The 23454-nt window shown below is 40.7% G+C and overlaps 1 protein-coding gene across 1 annotated transcript; it reads left to right on the top strand.

Moving 5' to 3' along the window:
• The first annotated feature begins 1034 nt into the window (after positions 1-1034).
• Positions 1035-23328, top strand: LOC122529101 (protein stoned-B-like). Its single transcript, XM_043654892.1, has 13 exons — positions 1035-1655; positions 10548-13301; positions 13438-14055; positions 14156-15155; positions 15411-15579; positions 15678-15879; positions 16141-16635; positions 16818-17052; positions 17126-17294; positions 17428-17542; positions 17720-18038; positions 18877-19087; positions 19168-23328. Exons 2-13 carry the CDS (start codon positions 10581-10583, stop codon positions 19310-19312), a joined length of 6399 nt encoding a protein of 2132 aa, XP_043510827.1. The 5' UTR covers positions 1035-1655; positions 10548-10580; the 3' UTR covers positions 19313-23328.
• Positions 23329-23454: the final 126 nt, after the last annotated feature.

Here is a 23454-nt window from a genome sequence, read left to right as displayed (position 1 = left end):
CACATATATACAATTCTTCCCTCTGTTTCACCAAATCACGACTCGTCGGAGACGATCCTGTGTCCAACCTTGAACCACAATTTGCGCTACTATTCTCCCAACATACACGCACACGTGTGGGAACCATAACCTTCAAAAGTTATACCCGTAATGTACATTGTAAATCCGCCTCGGATTGTATATATACTCTATGTATATATATGTATATATGTCCCTTGTTCTTTAACAATCGTTCTTAACTCTCCTCAGTTGTGCTGGCCAACGTTACGTTAAAGCAGCCTGTCACCACAAAAGGGTAACACGTCGACGCGAAACGGATGACGGCGGCGGCGAGCAGCGATGGCCTCGGCACGCTTTGAATCTTTTCAATTAGTAAACGGCGATTGGAGGATCAATAACTGAAATCATCCTCTGCGCAAGTTTCCGAGGCTGGAAACTGCTTGAAAAGCAAAGCTACTCGGCGGCGTGGAGGAGAAAAGAAACCAGTGGATGGAGGAAGGATTACGAAAACAGGGCTTCAACGGGCGCGTGTATGAAAAAAAGCATGAAACTCCGGTTTTTACACCGTGCAAACGATCGATAAGAAGGTATATTACCGTGTAACGCGTTAGAGTAGCTGTGATCAATCTCTACATAGAGACCGAGAGAGTCGCAGTGAAAATTCCAAAGATCCAACACAAACCAGTTGCGCGTCTCGTTCGATATTTCGTGTAAGAGGCTGCGAGGTAGGTGGCAAGTCAGTAGGGGGATAGATCGATCGGCGTGGCGTTCGTGTTCGTTATCGGCGAGCGTGTTCAGGCGTTTTCAGGCCATCCTCGCTGCGGCCGTGAGGGGTGGCTAGAAAAGAGGAAGACGAGGAGGAACGACAGCGGCGGAAGAAGGGGGCAGAGTGGTTTGCAGAGGTGGGGGGACGCGCGGCTAGGTTAAGGGGCGTCGGGGACGGTGGTGGGCGTCGTTTCTACGCGCATGTTTCTTCTCCGCGAAACGGATCGATGCTGGAAATAGCTCGGCCCGCAGGAGAGTACGAGGTGAGTCGGCTTCGCTTTCGGCAGGGCCTTCGCAGCTCTCCACGCCTGCCTGTCTCCTGTTTTCCAGACCAGAAGGGGGAGAACGTAAACTCGCTAGCTAAGAGACCCACCGGTCCGTCTTCATCTCGTTTTCCGCGAGCTTCCCTCCGTTATCTCGGCGAACGTTATCCACCTCCGGTTTCCTCCTCGACCTCGTTCTTCCTCTTCCCTCCTCTCCCCCTCTCCTCTCTGTCTTTCTCTCTTTCTCTCTCTCTTTCTCTCTCTCCCCTTCGACAGAGAGTCTCCATCGGACTCTCCTCCGTTTCTCCTCCTCCTCCTCCTCCTCTTCTTCTTCTTCTTCTTCTTCTTCTTCCTCGCACATTCTCATATACCTGGCATACACACTGGTACACATCAGTTCAGTTTCATCCTCAGCCGTCACTCTTCTGTCGGCTCTTCGTTCTTCCTTCTTCCTTCTTCTCGCTCGTTCTTCTCCGCTGCGCAGAGTGTGTGCTTCGACCGGGAATACCATCGGAATCGGCGAACGAACGAAAACACGCAGCCACGGAGAGAGAGAGAGAGATCTCGGTCGCGGGATGACTCGAAAAAAATGTGCGTCGTACCGATGTGGCTGACGAGGCTGGAATCGTAAGTACAACTAGAAGCCGAGAGAAGCTTTCTTTTTTTCCTCTCCCGCCTCCCCCTTATAGAACTCAGTAGGAGATTAACGTCGCGAGATACCATCCGGAAATCGTGACACCGACACCCGCACGCTTCCTTTACGATTGAATCCGCGCGCTCGAAATTGCACCAAGTTTTCACCTTACTGGCTCGCGTGACCATGTTCCGCACCCTGGACTTCTTTCCGGCTCCTCTTTGGCCCTTAACCACCCCTACGAAAGGTGCAACACCCGATCTGTTCGCCACTGCAACACATTCTGGCTGGCATTGTTTCTAGGGTTTCCCCCGAACGTTTCTAGAGTTTCCTCCACTTCGATCGTCGAGTGTGCCTTGTCCAGTAGAACTGCTGTGGAATCGATCGTACCTGTGCCCCCGAGACTGTGTCATTAATGTCAGAGGTAGCAATGTCAAACGAATCTATCCACGACGATATGTGAATTTACGTTAACGTTGTAAATCAACGCAGGCAGGGCAAGGAATATTCCAGAATATTCTGACGCAGCAGCGATCGTTGCTAAGACGATAAAAAACGATAGCTGCCCATTGAGAGCTTGGCTTGGTCGATACGCCTCGCTTTTCCTCGCTTTCTGTCATCCATCGCCGATTACTTCGACCATGCTCGATGCCTCGACAGCCCTCCCCCTCTTACGTTCGTCTCTCTCATCTCTTTGTTTTACAATGTTATAAACGAGTTCTCCGTTTTCAGGCTGCTGGCTGTGTCAGGCGACGGATGTGTGGATAGAAAGGATTAACGATTCGGAGTCGAACGGTATCGCTGTGAAAAGTGACAGGTGATATAAAGCTGTCTGGTCTGGTTGTAGAGCATCGTCCGTACTGGACGATGGTATTACGCGTGCGCCTTCCTCTCGATCCAACGGACGAGTGTTCGAGCAACGCTCCTCGCCGCAAACTTTCTCGGTTACGTGCACAGACTTCTCCTCCCTCCAAGTGTGCAGATGTTGCTCTCTGATCGTTCTTCAACGTTCCTCGCAATGTTACTTTGTTAGTTTGCTTTGTTAATTAATCGTCGAGCTGACTTGCTGAATCGGAGGCGACTCTTGCCTTGACGGAATTCCTCGACTTTGTTCAGTCTGTCGTCTTTCCCTTCTGTTTCTAAATGTGGCGCAATATTTTCGGCGTTGAATACATGTTATTGCACATGCTCGCGAGAAACTTGCAATTGATTGCAGTTCTTCCTTTTACGCTGGATGAATTCTTCTAATTTTCCTAGGAGATTTTTTTTAAACATTTTTCCAATTTTTCGAATACTTTTCCAAATGTTTTTTCAACATCTCTTTAATATTTCCTTCTAATTTTTTTTAGGAGATTAACGAGCACGATACCTCTTGAGATAACTTTTCTGGAAGATGATTGGATCGTCGTAGTTATTGACATTACCGAGACCCACCAGAATCTTTGTTTCTTCACACTTGAAATATAATTTGCAATGTTTAATTAATTGCTAGATATTATGTCGAACGATCTGTACAAAATTCTCCACTAGTCAGTGATTGATTGGAGTTAACAAAAACTAAAATACAACTGTCGAAAGTATTGAGTAAATAAATTAAAAGGAGCGAGCGTGTTGTATTGGTGAATTGGTGCGCCGTTGGATTTCACATGGGGTTTGGATTTTCTAAATATAAGTCGGCAGGCACGCCATTTTTCTCCTCTATTGGATTTCGCTTCACTGAACTCTGTCCTGAAATTTTTCACCGAGAGATACTCTGCTCTCTCACCATCCTGCGAGCTACAACTTTTGAAAAGCTGCGTTATCTTGTTTCTAAATTTTTACTGAACTTCTCTCTCTCTCTCTCTCTCTCTCTCTCTCTCTCTCTCTCTCTCTCTCTCTCTCTCTTTCTAAATTTTCACTGAATCTCTCTCTAAATTTCCAGGGCAAAATTGAAGAAATTTCGTAGACTTGAGAGATGGAAGCTAATAAACAAATCTCTAACCGGTATCTAATTGGAAATGAGAAATTTAATTTTTAATTTCATTGTGCCTTGTGTGACTTTTGTACAAACTTGAAAGTTCCAGAGCGCACGTAATATGCAAAGAACGTCCGCAAAATATCCAAAGGTATTTGTTATAACATTTAACAGAAGACAGATTTCTTTGGTCTGTCAAGACGATTCAAAATTCATAAAAATTTACAGCCTGATTGTTAATGATCTCTGTCAGGGAGGAAGTACACTTTCGTCTGTGCAAATTTCATCCGTCGATCCCACGATGTCGTTTCAGGGTTAACTCTGGTAACAAGTGCCGGTCTCTCAATTCCGTGTGCAAAAGCACGAACCGCTGCCGGTCGATAATCTCTGTTCACCCGATGACGCGGTTCGAGCCAAATTTAATTATCTGGATACCGGAGATAAGAATATACCCACGTCTTGTCGAACATCAATATCGTCTTACGCTACTATGTCCGATCGTTTCGGTACGTTTGACGTCGATTTCATTGATAAGATTTTTGATAAGATTTCCCTTCGCTACCGGAAAATTTTAGAAACCTATTTTTTCCCAGGAGTAAGAAGTGTTTTTTTTTTTTTTTCTGACAGATCTTCAGCTAGGTTTTCATCTCGACTTTTCTATCTTCGTTCCATCGTTAATTCACCCTTCGTTGGCCAAGCTGGTGTTTCATCTAGATTACAGATTAAGTCATTCCATAAATAATTCTGTACTTTACACAGAACGGTGCTTACTAAACTTAGAAGCAAAAAGTTTTTACAAATATTTTATGCTTTGTTCGTGTCTCATATACACGTTATTATTTATTAAAATGGTCCAGTTACGACAGACGAAAATTCCTTTTTAATTAGTTAATATCGATCGTTTATTGCGCTCAGACTGCGGTCAAAGGTAAAATTCCAAAAATGCACAAAATGCATATAATATATAAGATGAATAAAATAATATATTGTACATTATATACAACAAAATAATATATTGTTGCATAAAATTATTCATGCATACATACATGACATGAAAACAATAAAATAACAATGAATAATAAAATCATACAAGAGTCCAAAATATAAAAAGGATATATATTTATCACAATCATATCTGTATCAAGATTCTATTTATTCAATAGAGATAAAAAAATACAAGTTTATAAATAAAAGAAAGAAAAGAAATTTACGTGAAAATCCACAGTCTAATCTAATCTACTGATACTTTAATTGTTAATTTGCAAGTTCTAGGAGTCTATCGCAGAAGAAAAAAAAAAAAAAAGAATGAGAAGTAAAGAAATCGTTATTTATGGAATGGCTTGATGAGATTGAGAGGAGAAGAGCGTCTTCCTCGCGCTGTGTGCCGTAGAACTAGAACGTAGAGGTCGTAGATGAGATTGCCAATTCCTCAGCCGTTATCGATTGCAGTTCCCTGGGTCGCATGCTGGTTTTATTTGGGGTGAGTCGCGATGGTCGTCGAGTTTGTTAGTACACCAGCCACGACACACGACCACCCTGCGGTAATCTGGAGCACGTGCTCTCTCTCCTGTTCGTCCAATTATCGACGAAACTCTGTTCCGCACACTATGCCCGGTCGCTTTTAGTCGCTCGCCGACTTCTGACCTCTGTCTCGTGTCGATTTAATTGTCGCGCAACTCGCGTACGTCGCTCGTGTCGTGGCTTTTCATTATTCGCGAGTTTTTCGCTCGTTAAAATAATACGGTAGTTTCAGTTCTTTTGAAATGTAAAAGTTCAATATACTCAGGTATAAAAAAATTTTCAATCCTTCAGGGACGAATGATTTGAATTTCTTGGTAACTTTGATTGATTTAAATCATTTTATTTATATAGCTATTCTATTTTATTCTAATTATTTTGTTTGTAGAGTTTGCATAATTTGTAAAATTATGAAGCATAATATAAAAGTGTACAGTGTTTCCTACAATATTCCACATCTATAATATAGAACTTCTCGATAATTTTCGTACATTTAAATTATCATTTGTATAATTATTCTATATAATTATTTTTGTAATCGATTTCATTTCAATTATTTACATAACTTATACAATTATAGAGCACAGTGTAGTACAGTGTTTTCTACAATATTTAGTTATATAAAACAGTTCTATTCTTTTAATTAATTGCATTTTTAATCTCTAATTGATCACATTCTGTTTTCTTTTTTAAATTATATTTTCAGAAATATGACGTTGCATAAAAGACTGCAACTATCGTTTCACCCTTGGATGGATTGAAGACAAATTCAAATTCTATCAAACATTTGTGAACATCTATTGGATACACGACTCAATTATTTAGATAGCTGGCCAAACAGTTGTTTCTGTAAAGGAACTTAAATCTTCTTTTGGAAGGATAATCTCAATGTATCGTTCACAACTGGAAAATGGGAGAATTTTAGATACATGTATCGTTATACCGGTGTTAATTGAATTCTCCATTCGCTACGGATTAATATGCTAAATATGTCCATCGCGTAAGACTTTAAGCTTCTTATCAATGATATGGATAGTGGTGTACCAAGGGGGTAGACATTTGCGTGTTACACAACTTCGTTTCATTTGAACTTGAGAAGGTGCACAGTATCACGTAGGAAAATGTACAGTGAAAACAAATGATACATTAACATGATAATCTGTTTCCATCAATACACTACATACAAAAATAATGTGTTCAATAGCAATTTCCAATAACGAGTACAATAATAACATACAATAATAATACAAATAACATAAACATTTCAGAATCAAAAAGAAGTTTTTCCTTTTACAGCTCTATTGTAGAGAACATTTTATATTATATTCTCTACAATAGAATATAAAATATTTTATATTGGGTTTAAAAATAAGCGTTTAATTTTACTTGAAGAATATTTTGCAATTTTTCTAATAACAATTCCACTGTTATTATTAGTGAAAATTAAGCGTTGAAATTACAAGTGTGTCAATACTCGAATTTTTATATTAGTTGTATCATTATTGAAAATTGCCACTGTGCACGTTACTTTTGTACCTATATAGTGGAAATTACTTGTGGAAACAGATTTTGCTAATATGTCATTTGTTTTCACAAAGATATATGCCAAAAAAACTAGGCGTGCATACTTACTATTTGATCCACTATAATACTTTCAATAATTTATTTTTTTTTTCGTCTTTGAGACAACTATTAACCCATTAAACTAACGCAATCAGTATTTCATCCAATTCTTTTTTTCAATGTCAGAACTGTGAAGAGAAGTTCCAAGAATTCGCTTAATATTTTTTTTCTTTTTGTAGAATTCAAAAAGATCAAAGTATTTACGTTATGACGAAAGTCCTCTGTGGGGAAGGTATCTTTACTCTGTGGACAATGAAGACGTCAGTCAATTTATAAATGTACAAATGATGAAACGCGAGTGGGATCTCTACAGTGAAAATTGAATGTGAACTCATTGACCTAAAACCTGGCACGCGGTGATAAAGATAACAGAAAAGAATTTTTGGCATTTTCTCAGCCAAGATTCCCGTTATCGAGGGGCATTGTAAAAGGTCAACAGGAAGGGTAAAATGGTCACGAGTGTACGGCACTGCTGATCGATCGGGCCGTGTTCTGGCAACGATCCCATAACGCGTGCACGACCGTCTCCAAATCGGAGATTTTTTACTATTTTTTTTTCTTTTTTTTCACCGATTGAAAGATCCCAGATGACGATCGTTTTATTCTCTCTGTCGACCTTTATTTTCTCAATGTCTCTCCCCGCGATTTTTAGATATGAATATATTTGAATTGTTCCAAGTCATTCGACTAAACTAGAAACTTATTTATAGTAGTGTCAATCAATTTATGGAACAATGTAGCATTTGAAACAAACGTTCTAATGCTAATTATGTATTTAAGAAACAAGATTGGGAAATTCGTTTATAATGGTATTAGCCATTGTTTAACTTTTGAGAGAGTATAGAACATAATGAAGAGCATAATTAGAAGAACAGTAACTACAGGTTTTGTAAAAATCATTTCTCACAATATTCTTGGTATTAAAAATACAAAAAATGTACTTTTGTACACTTTAATGTTAATGACAATGAGAAATGATTTACATGAAACCTATAGTATTGTATATCAATTCTGTTGTTTCTCATTATATTCTATTAAATACAACATGCAGTGACTCATGAAATTATTCGAACACCTATCATAGAAGAATTTATTATTCATTTATATATTAATATGTATATTATTCATGAATATATTCATGCATTGTTTCGTATATACTGTTATATGAAATATTTTGAAATTTCATTAACATTGTGATGGGAGATGACTATTATTGTGCCAAATATGCATAGTATGTACCATATAAAAATTGCGAGATATTTGCTGTAAACATATATTTACACTAAATATTATTTAGCAAAACAATTAGTATCATCTTATTATCTTAGTATCATCTTATAATAAGTGTTGAAGATGCTCCATTGAATATTAAAGCACATTAACTCATTGAGGACTAATATTAATACAACATTTTATTTGCAATTTCTTCAATCAATTTGAGCTAACAAATTCTATTGATGAAACGAGATTCTAAGGATTTCCTAGATATTTTTTCATCACTGTATCATCACTTAGCTTTTACATTCTTATAAAATTGAAAGAAACTGAAGATACCAATTTATACTATTATGAATTTGTGCATCAATGTGCGTAACATACAAATGTAAAATGACTAAAAATTGAGTATTTATCATAACAGATGTACTAAATAAAACAAATATCTATTTAGGTTCTATTTGTTATGATTATAAAAATTTAAAAATACTTAAAAATCCGCAGTTATGACCAATTATTGCTTGGTCCTTAATGAGTCAATATAATGGATAATTAGTTACTTGAATACCTTTGACCACAAAATATAAATACTTGCATCAAACATACATTTCTATATACTATTTTTATACACATTTTTAGATATAATGGATAATTAGCTTCTTCGACTACAAACTTGTACACATTTCTATACACACATGTACTTTATTTTTACTATTTTCATATACATTTTTAGATTTGTTTGGAACTTGACCAATATACCAGACAATCAGGCCTCGCTGTGTGAACAGTGTTAATGAAATTTCAAAATCCTTTACATAACGCGCGCGATATATTCGCAGAGAGAGAGTTCCTATAGGCATTCGAATATTTTCGCGAGCAACTGTGGCAACACGTTTCAAAGTGATCGACGTGCGGAAAGATGAACGAGCACACAGAGAATGTCGTGTTTCGTCGACGTGTGGACGCCTTTAAAAAAAAGACCGGACGAATTTAGCTCGCCGGTTATAAAGAGCAACCGGCTATATGAAGATCGTTAGTGTGCAACAAGTATTTAAAGATTCGGCAAAGTTTGAGCGTTTATAAATCGTCGCGTGGGTGTGTTGTCATCTCGTTCGCGAGCACACGAATTCATGTCGCCCATATCATGCATGCCTCGCATTGTATTTCAGGGTTGCGTAGAGTGTGTCTAGAGCATAATAGCTTTACTCCAACTATCTATGATCTATCCTTGTGGTTCCTTTAGAGGTGCATATAATCTGCATGAGAATCTGTAATAAGAAGTATATAGTAACAATAGCAATGCATTTAAATTGTCCTCTGATTCTATTTTTCTTTCACGTTTCATGTCATAAACTAATGCAGTCCTCCTATCAACATTTCAGAAGCTGAACTGATCAACTTCAATTTTTATGTTGTAAAGAGAGATGATGAATAGTAATGTTAGGTCGTACAGTAAATTCCATTCTTCAAATATCTTCACTGTCATATTTTATTAAATCGTTTTTAAAGTTGAGTTATTTAAAGTTTATATTGAAACATTGAAATAGTTGATGAATACCACAATAATTTCAAATTGGAACGAAATTGTAATTGAAAATTTGCTATCTCACAAAACATAAGTTTTATAACTCAATGTGCAACATTCGCTTTTCCACCAATGTTGTAATTAACCTTTCAACAATGTAGTAATTCTATGTAAATGTTAAGAGGTGAACAAACTTATTAATCATTTCTTGTTAATCATTTTGGGATAAAAATTCATGAAATGTAGATCCATTGTAAGTTACTATTTAGCATTTTCAATTGGCTAGCAACACCTAGAACCTTTGTACTCTGTTGGTTCTGTTCCAAGGACATATAGAATATATCATAACTTCATTGGCTCTACTACAAAAACTGTTATGACTGATATAATACTATCAAATAATATATATGTATATAAAATATATATATAGAAGATTACAACATTGTGTAGTCACCACAATACATATTACTTGATAGTCGCATTTATATATTACTATCAAATAATATAGTACAATATGTTAGTAATACATTACACATTGTGATGACTACACATGTTGTAAGTTTCTATATATATGTTTCTAGATTTTCTTTATATATTTCTAGACTTGAAATTTGACCAGTATAATCATGATATAGTCAGGTTTCACTGTAGTGTTGACGTTTCAAAATATAATGTACATAATATATAATACAGTACATATAATCTATCAAATGATAACATAATATATATTGTGGTGACTACACAATGTTGTAATCTTTTATATATATATATTTCTAGATTTGGAACTTGACCAATATAATCATGATACACAATAAACACAATATATTTACAAAGAGTATTAAATATCTTAAAATTATTATTATTATTATAAATTGTATAAATGAAAGTTATTATCGTAATAACATCACACATTATTACACATCATCATGTCATGACATATTACAGTATCAGAAAATATTCAGAATTCAAAAGGTTAATGGGACATGCCGATTAATTGAGGGTTGAAGAATTAACAGAAATTAACAGAAAACGATGAAACGTTGGTTGCAGAGGCCTCGCTTGTTCCACGGTAGCTCTTAGAGGATGCACAAGCTAGCCAAGGGCCTGAAAAAGAAGAAAAAGCAGAAGAAGGGCAAGAAGGGGGCAGAGGAGGACGAGTTCGACCCGGAGGAGCTCGAGCGTTATAGGCGCGAGCGGGCGGAGGCCCAGCAGAAAGCCGAGGATACCGGCGAGCAGGCCAGCAACGCCAGCTCCGACGAGTGGAAGAAGTTCGAGGCGTTGACCGCCGGTGTCGACTCGATCCTCAAGAAGACACAGGGTGACCTCGACCGTATAAAGTCCACGTCCTTCTTCCAACGGAAACCGCCGCTAGAGGACGAGAAGAGAGAGCAGCAGGAGGAGGAGGAGGACCAAGAGGAACCGAGTAGCAAAAAGTCGTCGAAAAAGTGGGTGGGCTTCGACGAGGAGGGCAATCCGATCGAGGAGGAGCCACCGGACTTCGAGTGGAAGGGCAAGAAGGAGGAGAAGCCTCTGGTGAACGAGGACGGTTTCGTCGAGATCCCGGACGACGAGGATGAACGCGAGGACTCCGTCGAGGAGGACATATTCGACACGACGTACGTCGACGTTCTCCAGAACATCGACGTTCAACTAGCTTACATACCCGACAGCCCGACCGAGGAGGAAACCGGTGACGATCCGTTCGACACCACAAGCGCGGACAAGGTATTAAAGACAGTCGACAAGAGGGGGAAGAAGTTGGTGAGTTTAGGGAACGCGGTAGAGGTTCTTGCCGGACGGATCGATTACGTGAGCTCGTGCAAGATCACCAAAGGCAGGCGGCCTAGGCTTCAACAGGATTTGCTGTTGGACGATTTCGAGGAGCCGGAGCAACCGGTGGACGGTGACAACGTAGTCGCAGAGCCGGTGGAGGCAGAGAAAACCTTGCTCGACGACGACAGCGATCTTCCGGACATTCCCGTCAATCTCACCAAGCTACCTCCCGTTCTGCCAAGGCCGGTCAGCCCGGCTGCGAACCAAGAGAACGTCGCTGAGAACAAGTCGTCGTCGTCCGAACAAGTCGGACCTCTGGACATTTCCGAGTTCGAGGTGCTGAAGGAGAAGACGATCTTGGAAGAGATCCCCGACTTGGACGACGCGGAGTTCGACCTTCAGGCGGCGCCAGATGAACCGGCGCGTCTCGAGGAGGTTGACGATCCTTTCAAGCCCAAGGAACCGGAGGCTGTAGACTTCCAGGCGGAGATAATCGAGGCGAGCTTCGAGGCGGCGACGTTCGTCGACGAGGAGGACCCGTTCGACACCACCTTCGCCGAGAATATCCTTCCTGGTAAAACAGAGTTGAAGTTCATCGAGAAGGAGCTCGAGGAGCTGCCGGTTTCCGAGGTGACGATATCGTTGACAGACCCCGCCGGATTGAACAGAGACTACGAGACGGGATTGCTGAAGGAGGAGAATGGAGCGAAGGTCTGCAACGGTCTGCAAGGTAAGAAGGATCTGTTAGGAGGATCTACCACTGATCTCAGTCAACTCGCCGACGAGCCGATAGCCCCGGTGGAGGACATCACCTACGTGGATCCGTTCGACACCTCCGCTGTTAAAGAGATCCCTCCTGGCAAGACGGAGTTGAAGTTCCTCGAGAAGGAGCTGCTTGGCGAACAACCGGACGTTTCCATTTCTCTGGACGACGACGACTTTGATCCAAGGAAGGACGAGCAGCCGGTTGAAACGGCTGCTGTCAAGCTACCGCCGAGGCCACCACTTCCAGCAGCTCCTGCCAAGCCAACCTTCCAGGTCGAGTTCGAGGAAGAGGAGGAGAACAGCGGCGAGGCAGCCGATCGTGGTCGAAGATCTTCGAGGCCAGAGGTACTCGAGTTAGCGCCTTCGAAGGCTGTCGCCTTCGAGTTGCCCACGCCGTCCAAACGACCGGATCTACTCGCCACCACCGACGAGGAGAAGGCTCTGCCATCGAAGCCTCTCACGCCTTACTACTCCCAAAAGTCCATCGACGATTTGTTACCGATACAGGAGGAGGAAGCCGATGTCGACCCGTTCGACACCAGCTTCGTAGCCAAGGTCGCGCCTGGGAAGACAGAGCTGAAGCTGATCGAGTCGGAGTTGTTGAAACAAGAGCCGAGGCTACCGCACAGCCTGAGCGACCACGAGTTCGATCCGCGCGCCGGCGAGCAACACACGAGAAGGCAGAGCGATTTCACGGCCAGCACGATCAGGCCGAATAATCTGAAGTTCAACGAGCTTCAGGACACCGTGTTGAGGAAGTTCGAGGAGCAGAGTAAGCCGAAGTTGCAGGAGAGACAGGAGAGTCTGCTGGACGAGAAGATCGAGGTGGATGCGAAGCCCCTGACGCCGAGAATCGAGTCGAAGCCGATCGAGGAGGAAGAGATCTCCTACGCCGACCCCTTCGACACATCCATCGCCACTAACATCCTCCCCGGCAAGACAGAGTTGAAGATCCTCGAGAGCGAGTTGGAACAGATCCCCGGTGAGATTGCCGTTCGTCCCGTGCCGATTTCGTTGACGGCGATCATCAAGACCAGCGTCCCCGAGGTCGATCCTGACTTCGACCCGAGGGCGGAGGAGAGGACGAAGGAGTCCACGGATTATCTGTGCATCGACGATCAAGATCCTGGAGCGAAGGTACTCACACCTTTGCAGAACGAGAATTTCGGCTTACCAGAGGACGTGGATCCTTTCGACACGAGTTTCGCCACTCTAGGGCCGGGGAAGACCGAGCTGAAGATACTCGAGTCCGAATTAATGGAGAAGTAGAGGCTGCGTTTCTATCTTCCTCTTCTCTTCGTCTTATTCCTACAAAAAGAGAGTCTCTGCGCAATTCTCTATCAGAAAGTATTATCATACCAAAGAATATTTTAAGTAACGTTTCAAACTAGTCAATTAACCTTCGTCGAGCAACATGGATTCCAAGGGAGGGAATCCTTTCTTGATGGACGACTACGGGGTCGAGCCGACCGACAACAGGATGGCCAACCAAGCGTCGAACCCTTTCCTCCAGGATTTCACGGACGCGGGCACGACCGGCGGCGGGGAGAATCCTTTCCTGAACTTCGGCGCAGACCAATCATCTTATCAGTCATCGGCCATCACCGTCGACTCGACGAATCCGTTCGCCTCTTTCGCCATGGAAACCACCGCGCCGAGCACTGGTTTCGAGACCACCACCACCACCACCACCGACGACGCGACTGCTAACATATTCTCTACCGAGTCTAACAACATATTCGCCACAACCGACGACGAGTCGAGCGCGAATCTCTTCGACGCGCCGATCTCCTCTCAAGGGAGCGACGAACTGTTCGGCCAGGAGTTGCAGTCTGCACCTCCGCCGTCTCCGGCGGTGCCCATTACACCACCTCAAGCCAAGAATGGCAGGCCTGCACCGTCCAGACCGCCCCCGCCCAGACCTCAACCACCGGCGCCTCCTAAAAACACCAAAGACTTGATTCTGTCAGTTACCGGAGCCATGGATGCTACGTCTAATCACCTTCTGGATCGATTACAGGTTTGTTCGGGCCTTCATTATTACTCGCATTAGTCACGAGTATATTATAAACAAATTCTGTATGTTCCCCGATTCCGTTTCATCTTGATACCTGTTTCAGGCAACGAGAACGCCGAGTCCAACGCTGATGCACTCACCGTCGCCAACCCCGGAACACAGTTACGCCGACTTCCTGGACGTGGACTCGAACGTACCGGACCTCATGTCCGACGACAGCAAATCGGTGGCAGAGCCGCCGAAGAACCGCGACATTCTGGACCTGTTCGACGCCCCGAATACAGACACGACGACCACCACCATATTCTCCTCTTCGATGACCACCGAGGACACCACCAATTTGGTGACAGGGGTGCCTCTGATCAGTGCTACCACCGCCCAAGAGAATCCATTCGTCAGCATCACGGAGCAGGCAGCGTCGCCCACTCAGGCCGAGGACAGTTTCAAGTCAGACTTCCCGGACACAGCGTCTGTGACCAGCGAGAAGAGAGCCTCTATAGCTTCAACGACCGGTGTTATCGGAAGCGACACCGAGAAGGCTGGCATCGATTTGGATTTCGCTACAGAATCGCCCGTTATCTCGGAAACTATGCAGTCGTCCGCTACCGGCGCTGAATTGTTCGCCACCCACGAGCAACCGGCGACTACCGAGTCAGCGTTCTTCTCCGTTGCCGACACAACAACGTCTTCTGGACCGTTCGGAGCCGCGGATACCGCGGCGACGCCTTTCACAACGTCCATGCAAACGCCTAGCACGCAGCCTCTCTTCGCAAGCACGGATATCACTGTGGCAACCAGCGAACCCACTGGACCATTTGCTTCTGATTTGCTTGGCGATTTCGGCGAGCCCGCCAAGGACACCAGCGGCGTGACCAGCCCGATTCCTGGAGCTGAGTTCCCCGCCAGCGAGGCGTACAAGCCCGAGGAGCAGCTGGATAATTTTGCAGCAACCACGAAAGCAGCACACATTGAGAGCACCGGGGACGCTTTTGATATTTTCGCCTCCAAGTTCGATAAAGCTGCCGAGCAGGAAACTGGCGGCGGTGATCCTTTCTTAGATGCCTTTGGCGGCGGGCCTACTGCCATGGACACGTCCAGCGATGGTAAAATTTTGCCTGTTGTAACTTTCTGTTTTTTTTTGTGTGAAGTCGAGGAACAAGCCATTAAGGATGAAAACTAGGAAATGTTTCCTACTTGTCGTGTATTTGGTTTTATGTTTTAATCTTTGTCGTTGTCGTTCAGTTTTCTGCTTTTGTTAAGTTGAGGAACAAAATTTTAAGGACGAAAACTAGGAAATGTTTCCTATTTCATTGTGTACTTGGTTTTACGTTCATTTGAATCTTTGTCGTATCGTTCAGTTTGGGGTGATTCGTCTGCCACCGGGTCAGAGACAGCAGTGACCGGATTCGGTGAAGCTGATGGGTTTGATTCGTTCCTGAGTATGACTGCCCCTCCTCCAGAACCAACTGTAAAGAGAACCGAGTCTGTAGAATCGGATGCGGGACCAGATTTCAGTGTATTTATTAAGTAAGTGTCGACCAAGTTATTAAACGTCAGATTAACGAATAATGCAAACGTCAATTATTAATTATTAATGCTAACTTGTATGCCAATTTTTCCTGCAGACCTAAAGAGGATGACCAAGGCGGAGCAATGGAAGGAGGAGCTGTCCCTGCGTTAGCGCCACCGCCAAAGAGTCCACAGAACACTGCTTACGCCGATACCTCGCCACGATTCAATCCCTTCGACAAATCAGGATTCGCACAGGATGCTATCCCCACTACAGAAGTTGTTCAACCTGCTGAAATCACTAGGACCGATTCTCAGGTATTGTAAACTTTGATGCTTCCATATTTGTGTAACGAAATTTAAAGGTTCTTGTCATCTTGTTTCTCTGAAAGAATAATTTCTATTATTTAAAAATCTAAAAAATATATATATATATATATATAGACCAGAAATTTCTGACCTATTTAATGAAACCAATTGTTTTATTATATTTATACATATACACATACTATACTGTACTATACTTTTTTTTATTATTTACTTACACATGTATTGTTATTTATTTCTATTTGATGCCAGGAAACGCCTCCAACTCCCCTGTTCGACGAAGACGTTAGCCAACCTTTGGAAGATTTCCCAAGAGTGACGTATACCGGTGATGGTTGGGAAATGCATCTACGCCAGCCTAACAAGAAGAAGATCACCGGCCAACGATTCTGGAAGAAGATCTTCGTGAAGTTGGTCTACCAAGGTGACAATCCTGTACTCCAGTTGTTTAACAGCAGGGATGACAAGGATCCCTTCCAAGAATTACCTCTAGTCCCTTCTTACTCGATATCTGACATCGGGGCGCAACAATTTGATCAGTATGGGAAGATATTCACGGTGAAGTTGCAATATATTTTCTACAAGGAGCGGCCTGGAGTACGACCTGGCCAAGTGACAAAGGCGGAAAGGTTAACAAACAAATTGAGTCAGTTCGCCGCCTACGCCATTCAGGGTGATTATCAAGGGGTGAAGGAGTTTGGAAGCGATCTGAGGAAGCTTGGTCTTCCCGTGGAACACGCGCCACAAGTATAACTTCTTTTTACATTAGAATAGCTTTCTGAAAAAAGGCTTGTCTATTTATTTTATTTAATCATAGAGGACTCGAGTGATATAATTTGTAATATAGGCCCTTTTTCTATCAAGCTCCCTAATTATTAAAGTAAACTTAATTATTTATCGAGTGATCTTGACTTTCTTTCCCCGTATAGATCTCTCAGTTGTTCAAGCTCGGATCTCAAAACTACGAGGACATGAAGCAGTTCTCTTGCGCGATCGAGGAAGCTCTATTCAGGCTGCCGGCTCATCGAGATCGGGCGCTCAGTTATAAGACGGAGGATGTGCAAATTACGGTCGTGGATGAATTGTACGTGGAGCAGAACGCGCAGGGTCAAGTTGAGAAGCAAATAGCGCGTGTTCGATTGTTCTTCTTGGGCTTCCTTTCTGGTAAGATTTCACCAGCTCCTCGGTATCATGTTATTATATAATTATCACTTATGATTCTCGCTCATTATCTCAGGAATGCCCGACGTTGAGTTGGGGATAAACGACATGTGGCGCCAAGGGAAAGAGGTCGTAGGCAGGCACGATATAATCCCAGTGGTGACCGAAGAATGGATCCGTCTGGAGAACGTTGAGTTCCACTCTTGCGTTCAGCAGGACGAGTACGAGAAATCTAGAATTATAAAGTACGTGTCTAGTGAACAATTTTTCAAAACAGCCTCCCATGAAATTCTACCAATCTGAAACGATCTGTAACGACAGCAGCTACACTAACAATTGGACTAATCGCAATTAACACCCAACTAACCGTTTTCAAAGGTTCAAGCCACCGGATGCATGCTATATCGAACTTATGAGATTCCGAGTAAGGCCTCCTAAAAACAGAGAGCTTCCCCTCCAGCTTAAAGCCGTAATGTGCGTTACCGGTAACAAGGTAATGTCACTTATCAATCCAGGAACGTACCAACGTACGCGTCGACAACTTTGCATGAACTCAACGTCTCATCGTTGACGAATCGATATGATATTTCACTTGATCAGCCTTAATGTTTCTACGCCTTCGATTCCGACACCCACGCACACACTGACCTCGTTTCCTTGTTATCAATAGGTAGAACTAAGGGCTGACATTCTCGTGCCGGGATTCGCGTCGCGGAAACTGGGCCAAGTGCCCTGCGAGGACGTGATGGTCCGTTTCCCTATTCCGGAGTGCTGGATCTACTTGTTCAGGGTGGAAAAACACTTTAGATACGGATCCGTGAAGTCAGCTCACAGGAGGACGGGAAAGATCAAGGGTATCGAGAGATTTCTCGGCGCGGTTGACAATCTGGAACCTCAGCTGATGGAGGTGACGTCCGGGCAAGCGAAATACGAGCATCAACATCGTGCTATTGTCTGGAGAATGCCTAGGTTACCAAAAGAAGGCCAAGGTATCTCCTTTGTTACGGCTGCTTGTAACCCTGATGTGGGCAGCCACATGTTTCTTAGGCTGAATATATTTACGTATATTTTCACATTTCTTGGAAATTTTTCTTTAGCCAAAATATTATATATACTATTATAATATAAAATAGTATATATTTTCTTTAGCGGAAATATTATATTATAAAATATTATATATACTATTATAATATATTATAATATTATATTATATTGTAATATAAAATAGTATATATTTTCTTTAGCAAAAATATTATATTATAAAATATTATATATACTATTATAATATATTATATTATATTATATTATAACATAACATAATATATATTTTCTTTAGCGAAAATATTATATTATAAAATATATTATATTATATTATAATATAATATTATATTATATTGTAATATAAAATAGTATATATTTTCTTTAGCAAGAATATTATAAAATATTATATATATTATTATAATATACTATTATATTATATTATAATATAAAATAGTATATATTTTCTTTAGCGAAAATATTATATTATAAAGTATTATATATACTATTATAATATATTATAATATTATATTATATTATATTATAATATAAAATAGTATATATTTTCTTTAGCAAAAATGTTATATTATAAAATATTATATATACTATTATAATATAAAATACTATATATTTTCTCTAGCAAAAATGTTACATTACAAAATATTATATATACTATTATAATATATCATAATATTATAATAGTATATATACTATTTTACAAATTTCCATTCTGCACTTTGGTTGCCTATTTTAACGCCAACTAAATAAAACACTGTCGATAATACACAGGAGCATACACGACGCACCAGTTGATCTGTCGAATGGCCCTAACTTCCTACGATCAGATCCCCGAAAATCTATCCGAATATTGTTACGTGGAGTTCACAATGCCAGCGACCCAGGTGTCCCACACGACGGCGAGGAGCGTCAGTTTTCAGAACTACGACGGCGACAACCCACCGGAGAAATACGTCAGGAATTTGTCGCGACACGAGTACAGGTACGATCTTCCAATAACAGCGAACATCATCTGTAATCCGCAAAGGAAAATCTATAATCTATTGATATGACGTGTGCCAGAGTTGGAATCGAGCATACGCAAGGTGAAGGGCCAGGGGCGTACGTGTCCGCGACGTATTCGAGGAAAATTCCGGAAACGACGCCGGAGACCCAAGGGGAGGCTTCAGACGCCGGCGCGGAATCGGATTCCGATTCCTCCGAGTAGAAAGAAACGATAATGAAAAAAGAAAAGAAATTCAAATTCAGTCTCGCATAAGGTAACCTGTAACGCGTACGAAACTTAAGGAGAATTACCCGTTAATGCTAAGGTGTATACAGAAAGCGAAAACGATGCCTGTGACTTGACGTTCTGGCGTTTCGCGAATCGCTGCTCAACGCCGGCGAGTAATGTTCCGAACAAGCGCAAGTTGTAATAATCGCGTTTAGAAAGTATCCTTGCGTATAAGCTTCGAACGCACATCAGTATTAAAAGGATAAATTGATCGGGGCTGAGATGGTTCGGTAAGACAGGTTGAAATAAATTAGGTTGGTAGCGACGCGCGGAACGCCAGCGTCGACGCGTGTTCATGTAACGCATAACAGTTAACGAATTGTACGTATGTGAAAGGAGTAATTTGTAAGGGAGGACAATACCGATTTTACGTTCAGTTTAGCTTGCTAAGTAGTAATATACGCACTCGCAGTGAAAGGCTTTGCTCTGCTCAGGCTATTTCAAAGACGGATTAACGATTGTTAGCTGTTGAAGAGATTCAGTGAAACGGTGAAATTGTGTACAATTTGGATAAATAATACTATTTTTCTTTTCTTTATAATTTTAACCATTTTTCCAACTTAAAAAAAAAAGAAAAAAAGAAACAAATGTCGCTCGTACTCGTGTAGACGTTTGGCTAGTTCATTGTCGTATTAATTTCCGATTGTTTCAATTCCAGCGGTCGAAGTGTTTCGCTTAATTATTAACGATTCTATCGTATCAACACGACGGTCAGAGGACAATAATTGTTAATTAAAGAAAAAAGGAAAAAAAAGTCGTTATAAATTCGGAGGAACGTGCAGCGCATACCTTATCGTTTGAGCTTGCAGATGATCTATATCAAATGTTAACTAGTCGTTTCCGAATGGTAGATTTATCCAGATTAATCATCGGTTATTAGACACGTAAGTAAATAACGATAAAAAGAGAAAAAAAAAACAGATATCCTGGTAAACTTTTCGCCAAGAGAGGCGAGAGAGGGCGTATGCATTATTTGTAACTATAATTATTAAACGCGACGCATGGGAGAGACTGCAATTCATTGATATCTAGTCTTTAATGACGTTTCGTTCTTGTACGAGCTGCAAGAATATGTTCAAACGCTTTGCAAACCGATATATCTAAGACCTAGTTGTAAGTTTTCGTTCGACGCTTTTCTTCGTTTCTTTTCTTTTCTTTTTTTCTTTCTTTTTTTCAAAGAAATCTCACACCGTTGGCGTGAAACGGTCGCTAGTTAAAAAGAAAAAAGTATTCCGCGTAAAATTATTCGTCATAAGGCTAAGAGAACAAAAAGATCTATTTAACTATGTAATAGCATGTAAGACGAACGATGCGAAGAGATGATTATTGATAATTTTACATAAGGCGAACGAAGGATCTAGACACGTAAGTTTCCGTTGAGATTTTTGTCGAGTTTTTAGTTGGAAATTTTTCATCCTGCAAAGGAAATCAGAAGAGTCTATTCTAGTCCTTAGCTTGTAAGACGATCGTATGACATGTCAGGTGTTTATTCACTGGTCATACGTTATGTTAAGTGCTACTTAGGTTAACGATAATCCTAATCGATTTCGCGTAGAAGGAAATATGTCTGGCGACATGCCAAGTAACGTGTAGACTAGAACTAGCGCTATGAATTAACGTCGTCGATTATAGATTGTCGCTCTGATCCGTGTCAATGCGAATATTGAATCAGATTGTTCAGAAAATTCGTAGCGAGAAGACAGATAAGAAAGATTAAATGAAATGACAATCGGATGTTTTCTTGAAAAATGTTCGCCTTCCGCGCCCTCAGTGAGAATTCGTTCGAATAATCCTTACAACGTTTTTGAAACAACGTCTCATTAACTTCTGAATAAATATAGAAGCAAAGAGTATACTCGCAATAATGAGTATACTCTAGTCTCACTGATGAAAAGAAAAATCTACTTTATTAACGAATTCGTTTTGGCATCCAACTACCAGCTGTATGCTTCTCAAATTGGCTTCTCAGATTTCTAAAATAAAAACGATCTACGAACTTTTTGAATAACCTGATCTATATGCAATCTTATACTGTGTTTTAAATTTGTTTTAGTCCAGTCAAAGTCATGCATTATACATCAGACAATACCGCTTAATAGTGCCAGCGAATAACTTTTCCTGAAACAGAGATATTGATATACTTAATTAATTAAATAATCTACAAGACTGCGTAATACATATAAATGTATATCTGTGTGTGTACTTACATAGAAACGTTGCGATCTCGTACTTTGAAACAGTGCAAAGCTTTTCCACTTGCGGACGGTCTGTTTGCGTTGGTACATTAAATGAATTCCCGAGAGGATCTTTCCTCGCGAAAAATTCGTCTCGGGACTTGACGTTTCCAGCTCGTGATCTCAACTGCGTGTAATATCGTACTCATAGTGCGGTATCCAAGGCGGCGAATTTTGTGTATCTAAAGGGAAAGATTCATTTAATAAGCACACGATGCATGTATAGATATATCTTAGGAACGGTATTTAAAATTAGAAGTAACGTGTGACATTGGCAAGCCTATTGATGTTTGAAGAGTGTGAATCTGAAACGATGAACGAATGGACGAAAGCAAATGGGGGAGGCATTCGAATTTTCTTCGTCCCTGCGGGGAGGTCGTACGGTGAAACTTCAATCTTGGACAGAGACAAAATTTCCTTCTCATTTTACTTTACGCGTTGTCGTAAAGAAAATTATTCAAGGTTTATCATCAGACATTCGTCCAATATCACGAAAGTGTATATTTTATCTTCTATCGTCGAGACAAAATTTTCGTTGAAGAATGACTTACTAGGTTATACGTCAAGAAGTTCATCCGGAAACAACAGTTATTTATTTCTCGTATGAAAATGAAGTTCTGTTACTCACGTTGATTCGAAGAGAGTTTAGCATTTTGAAATAGATCTGTAATTGCGAGCAACTGGGTTTCTTTTGACATTATTGTTAGAGGTAGAAACATGTCGATAATGTAGATCCCTGTCGAATCTATACGACCTCCGTTCGTTGTTGCTCCAAAAAAAAAAAGAAAAAAAAAAAAGAAAAAAGAAAAAAAATAACTATCACTATCCCAAGTTAAACTTACTCGCGCGTTTACATGCATATAATTATTAAACTATAGTAGATTTTAGACATAATCCTGTTAACTCGGATCTGTAATGGTTAATTGTAAAGGGAGACATTAGTAGCGTCGTTGTTGTTCTTACAATTATTGCTAAACGAAGGAGAGAAAAAAAAAGAAGTGAAACAAAAATGTTCTGTACAGGTAAAGAGAGTCTGTAAAGTGATTGCAGTTAACCGTGTCGTGGTAAGATCGATAACTAATAGAATTTAGAAGTGAACGTCCGTTGTAGTACGAAACGAGCAATGAAGGAACAAAAACCCCTTGAACATGCATTTTTGCCTTCCCGCGCCAATTTTTCTGGCCGCTACAACAGTGATCGACCGATAATACAGTTTTGTCCGTTTTTATCGATCGTTGAAAAAACGTGGTAAATTTTTTACAAGAGCTGTAACCTATTAACCGTGTAACATATTTATTTTACGTTTACTTTACTTGTGTCATTTCTTCCAGCTATTGATCAACATAATTTCTCAACCTCTTTACCGAGTGCAACATCAACGAAAAACAGAGTCGAGAAAAAACGTCAGTCGTTTACGAAAGACAAAAAAATCTTGGAATACGACAGAAAAAGCTACAGAACACATAACTGCTTTAGTTTGTCACTGGTATTTATATGATTTTATTAACATTTCAGAGATTCCGTTGACGTTTAGTACGATATGCACGAACTTTGATCTCGAAAAGCAATGTGAAAGGAATATAAGGGGGAGGAAAAAAAAAAATGTTTCATTACGATTGTTACGAATGATTTAACGATTGTTACGAATAATTTCTGATGGCATCGAATCTTGAAGTATAAGAAGAAAAAATGATCGAGAGTGTGAAAACATTCCCTGAAAAAAAAAAAGAATCGAGATATAGAGCAAAATAACTCTAATCTCTGATCTGTAATTTATAAATATATAAATATATATATATACAGAAACACATGTATGTAATGTCGTAACGTGTAATTATACGT

This window comes from Frieseomelitta varia, unplaced genomic scaffold (assembly GCF_011392965.1).
Source record: "Frieseomelitta varia isolate USP_RPSP 00005682 unplaced genomic scaffold, Fvar_1.2 scaffold_279, whole genome shotgun sequence".
NCBI lineage: Eukaryota > Metazoa > Arthropoda > Insecta > Hymenoptera > Apidae > Frieseomelitta > Frieseomelitta varia.
This window is presented reverse-complemented; position numbering and strand designations above follow the sequence as displayed.

Excerpts from the sequence above, each read along its gene's own strand:
- LOC122529101 (XM_043654892.1), top strand. The coding sequence starts at position 10,581 with ATGCACAAGCTAGCCAAGGGCCTGAAAAAGAAGAAAAAGCAGAAGAAG. Across the intron at positions 15,880-16,140 it reads TCACTAGGACCGATTCTCAG|GAAACGCCTCCAACTCCCCT; the intron begins GTATTGTAAACT and ends ATTTGATGCCAG. Across the intron at positions 18,039-18,876 it reads GTTACCAAAAGAAGGCCAAG|GAGCATACACGACGCACCAG; the intron begins GTATCTCCTTTG and ends GATAATACACAG.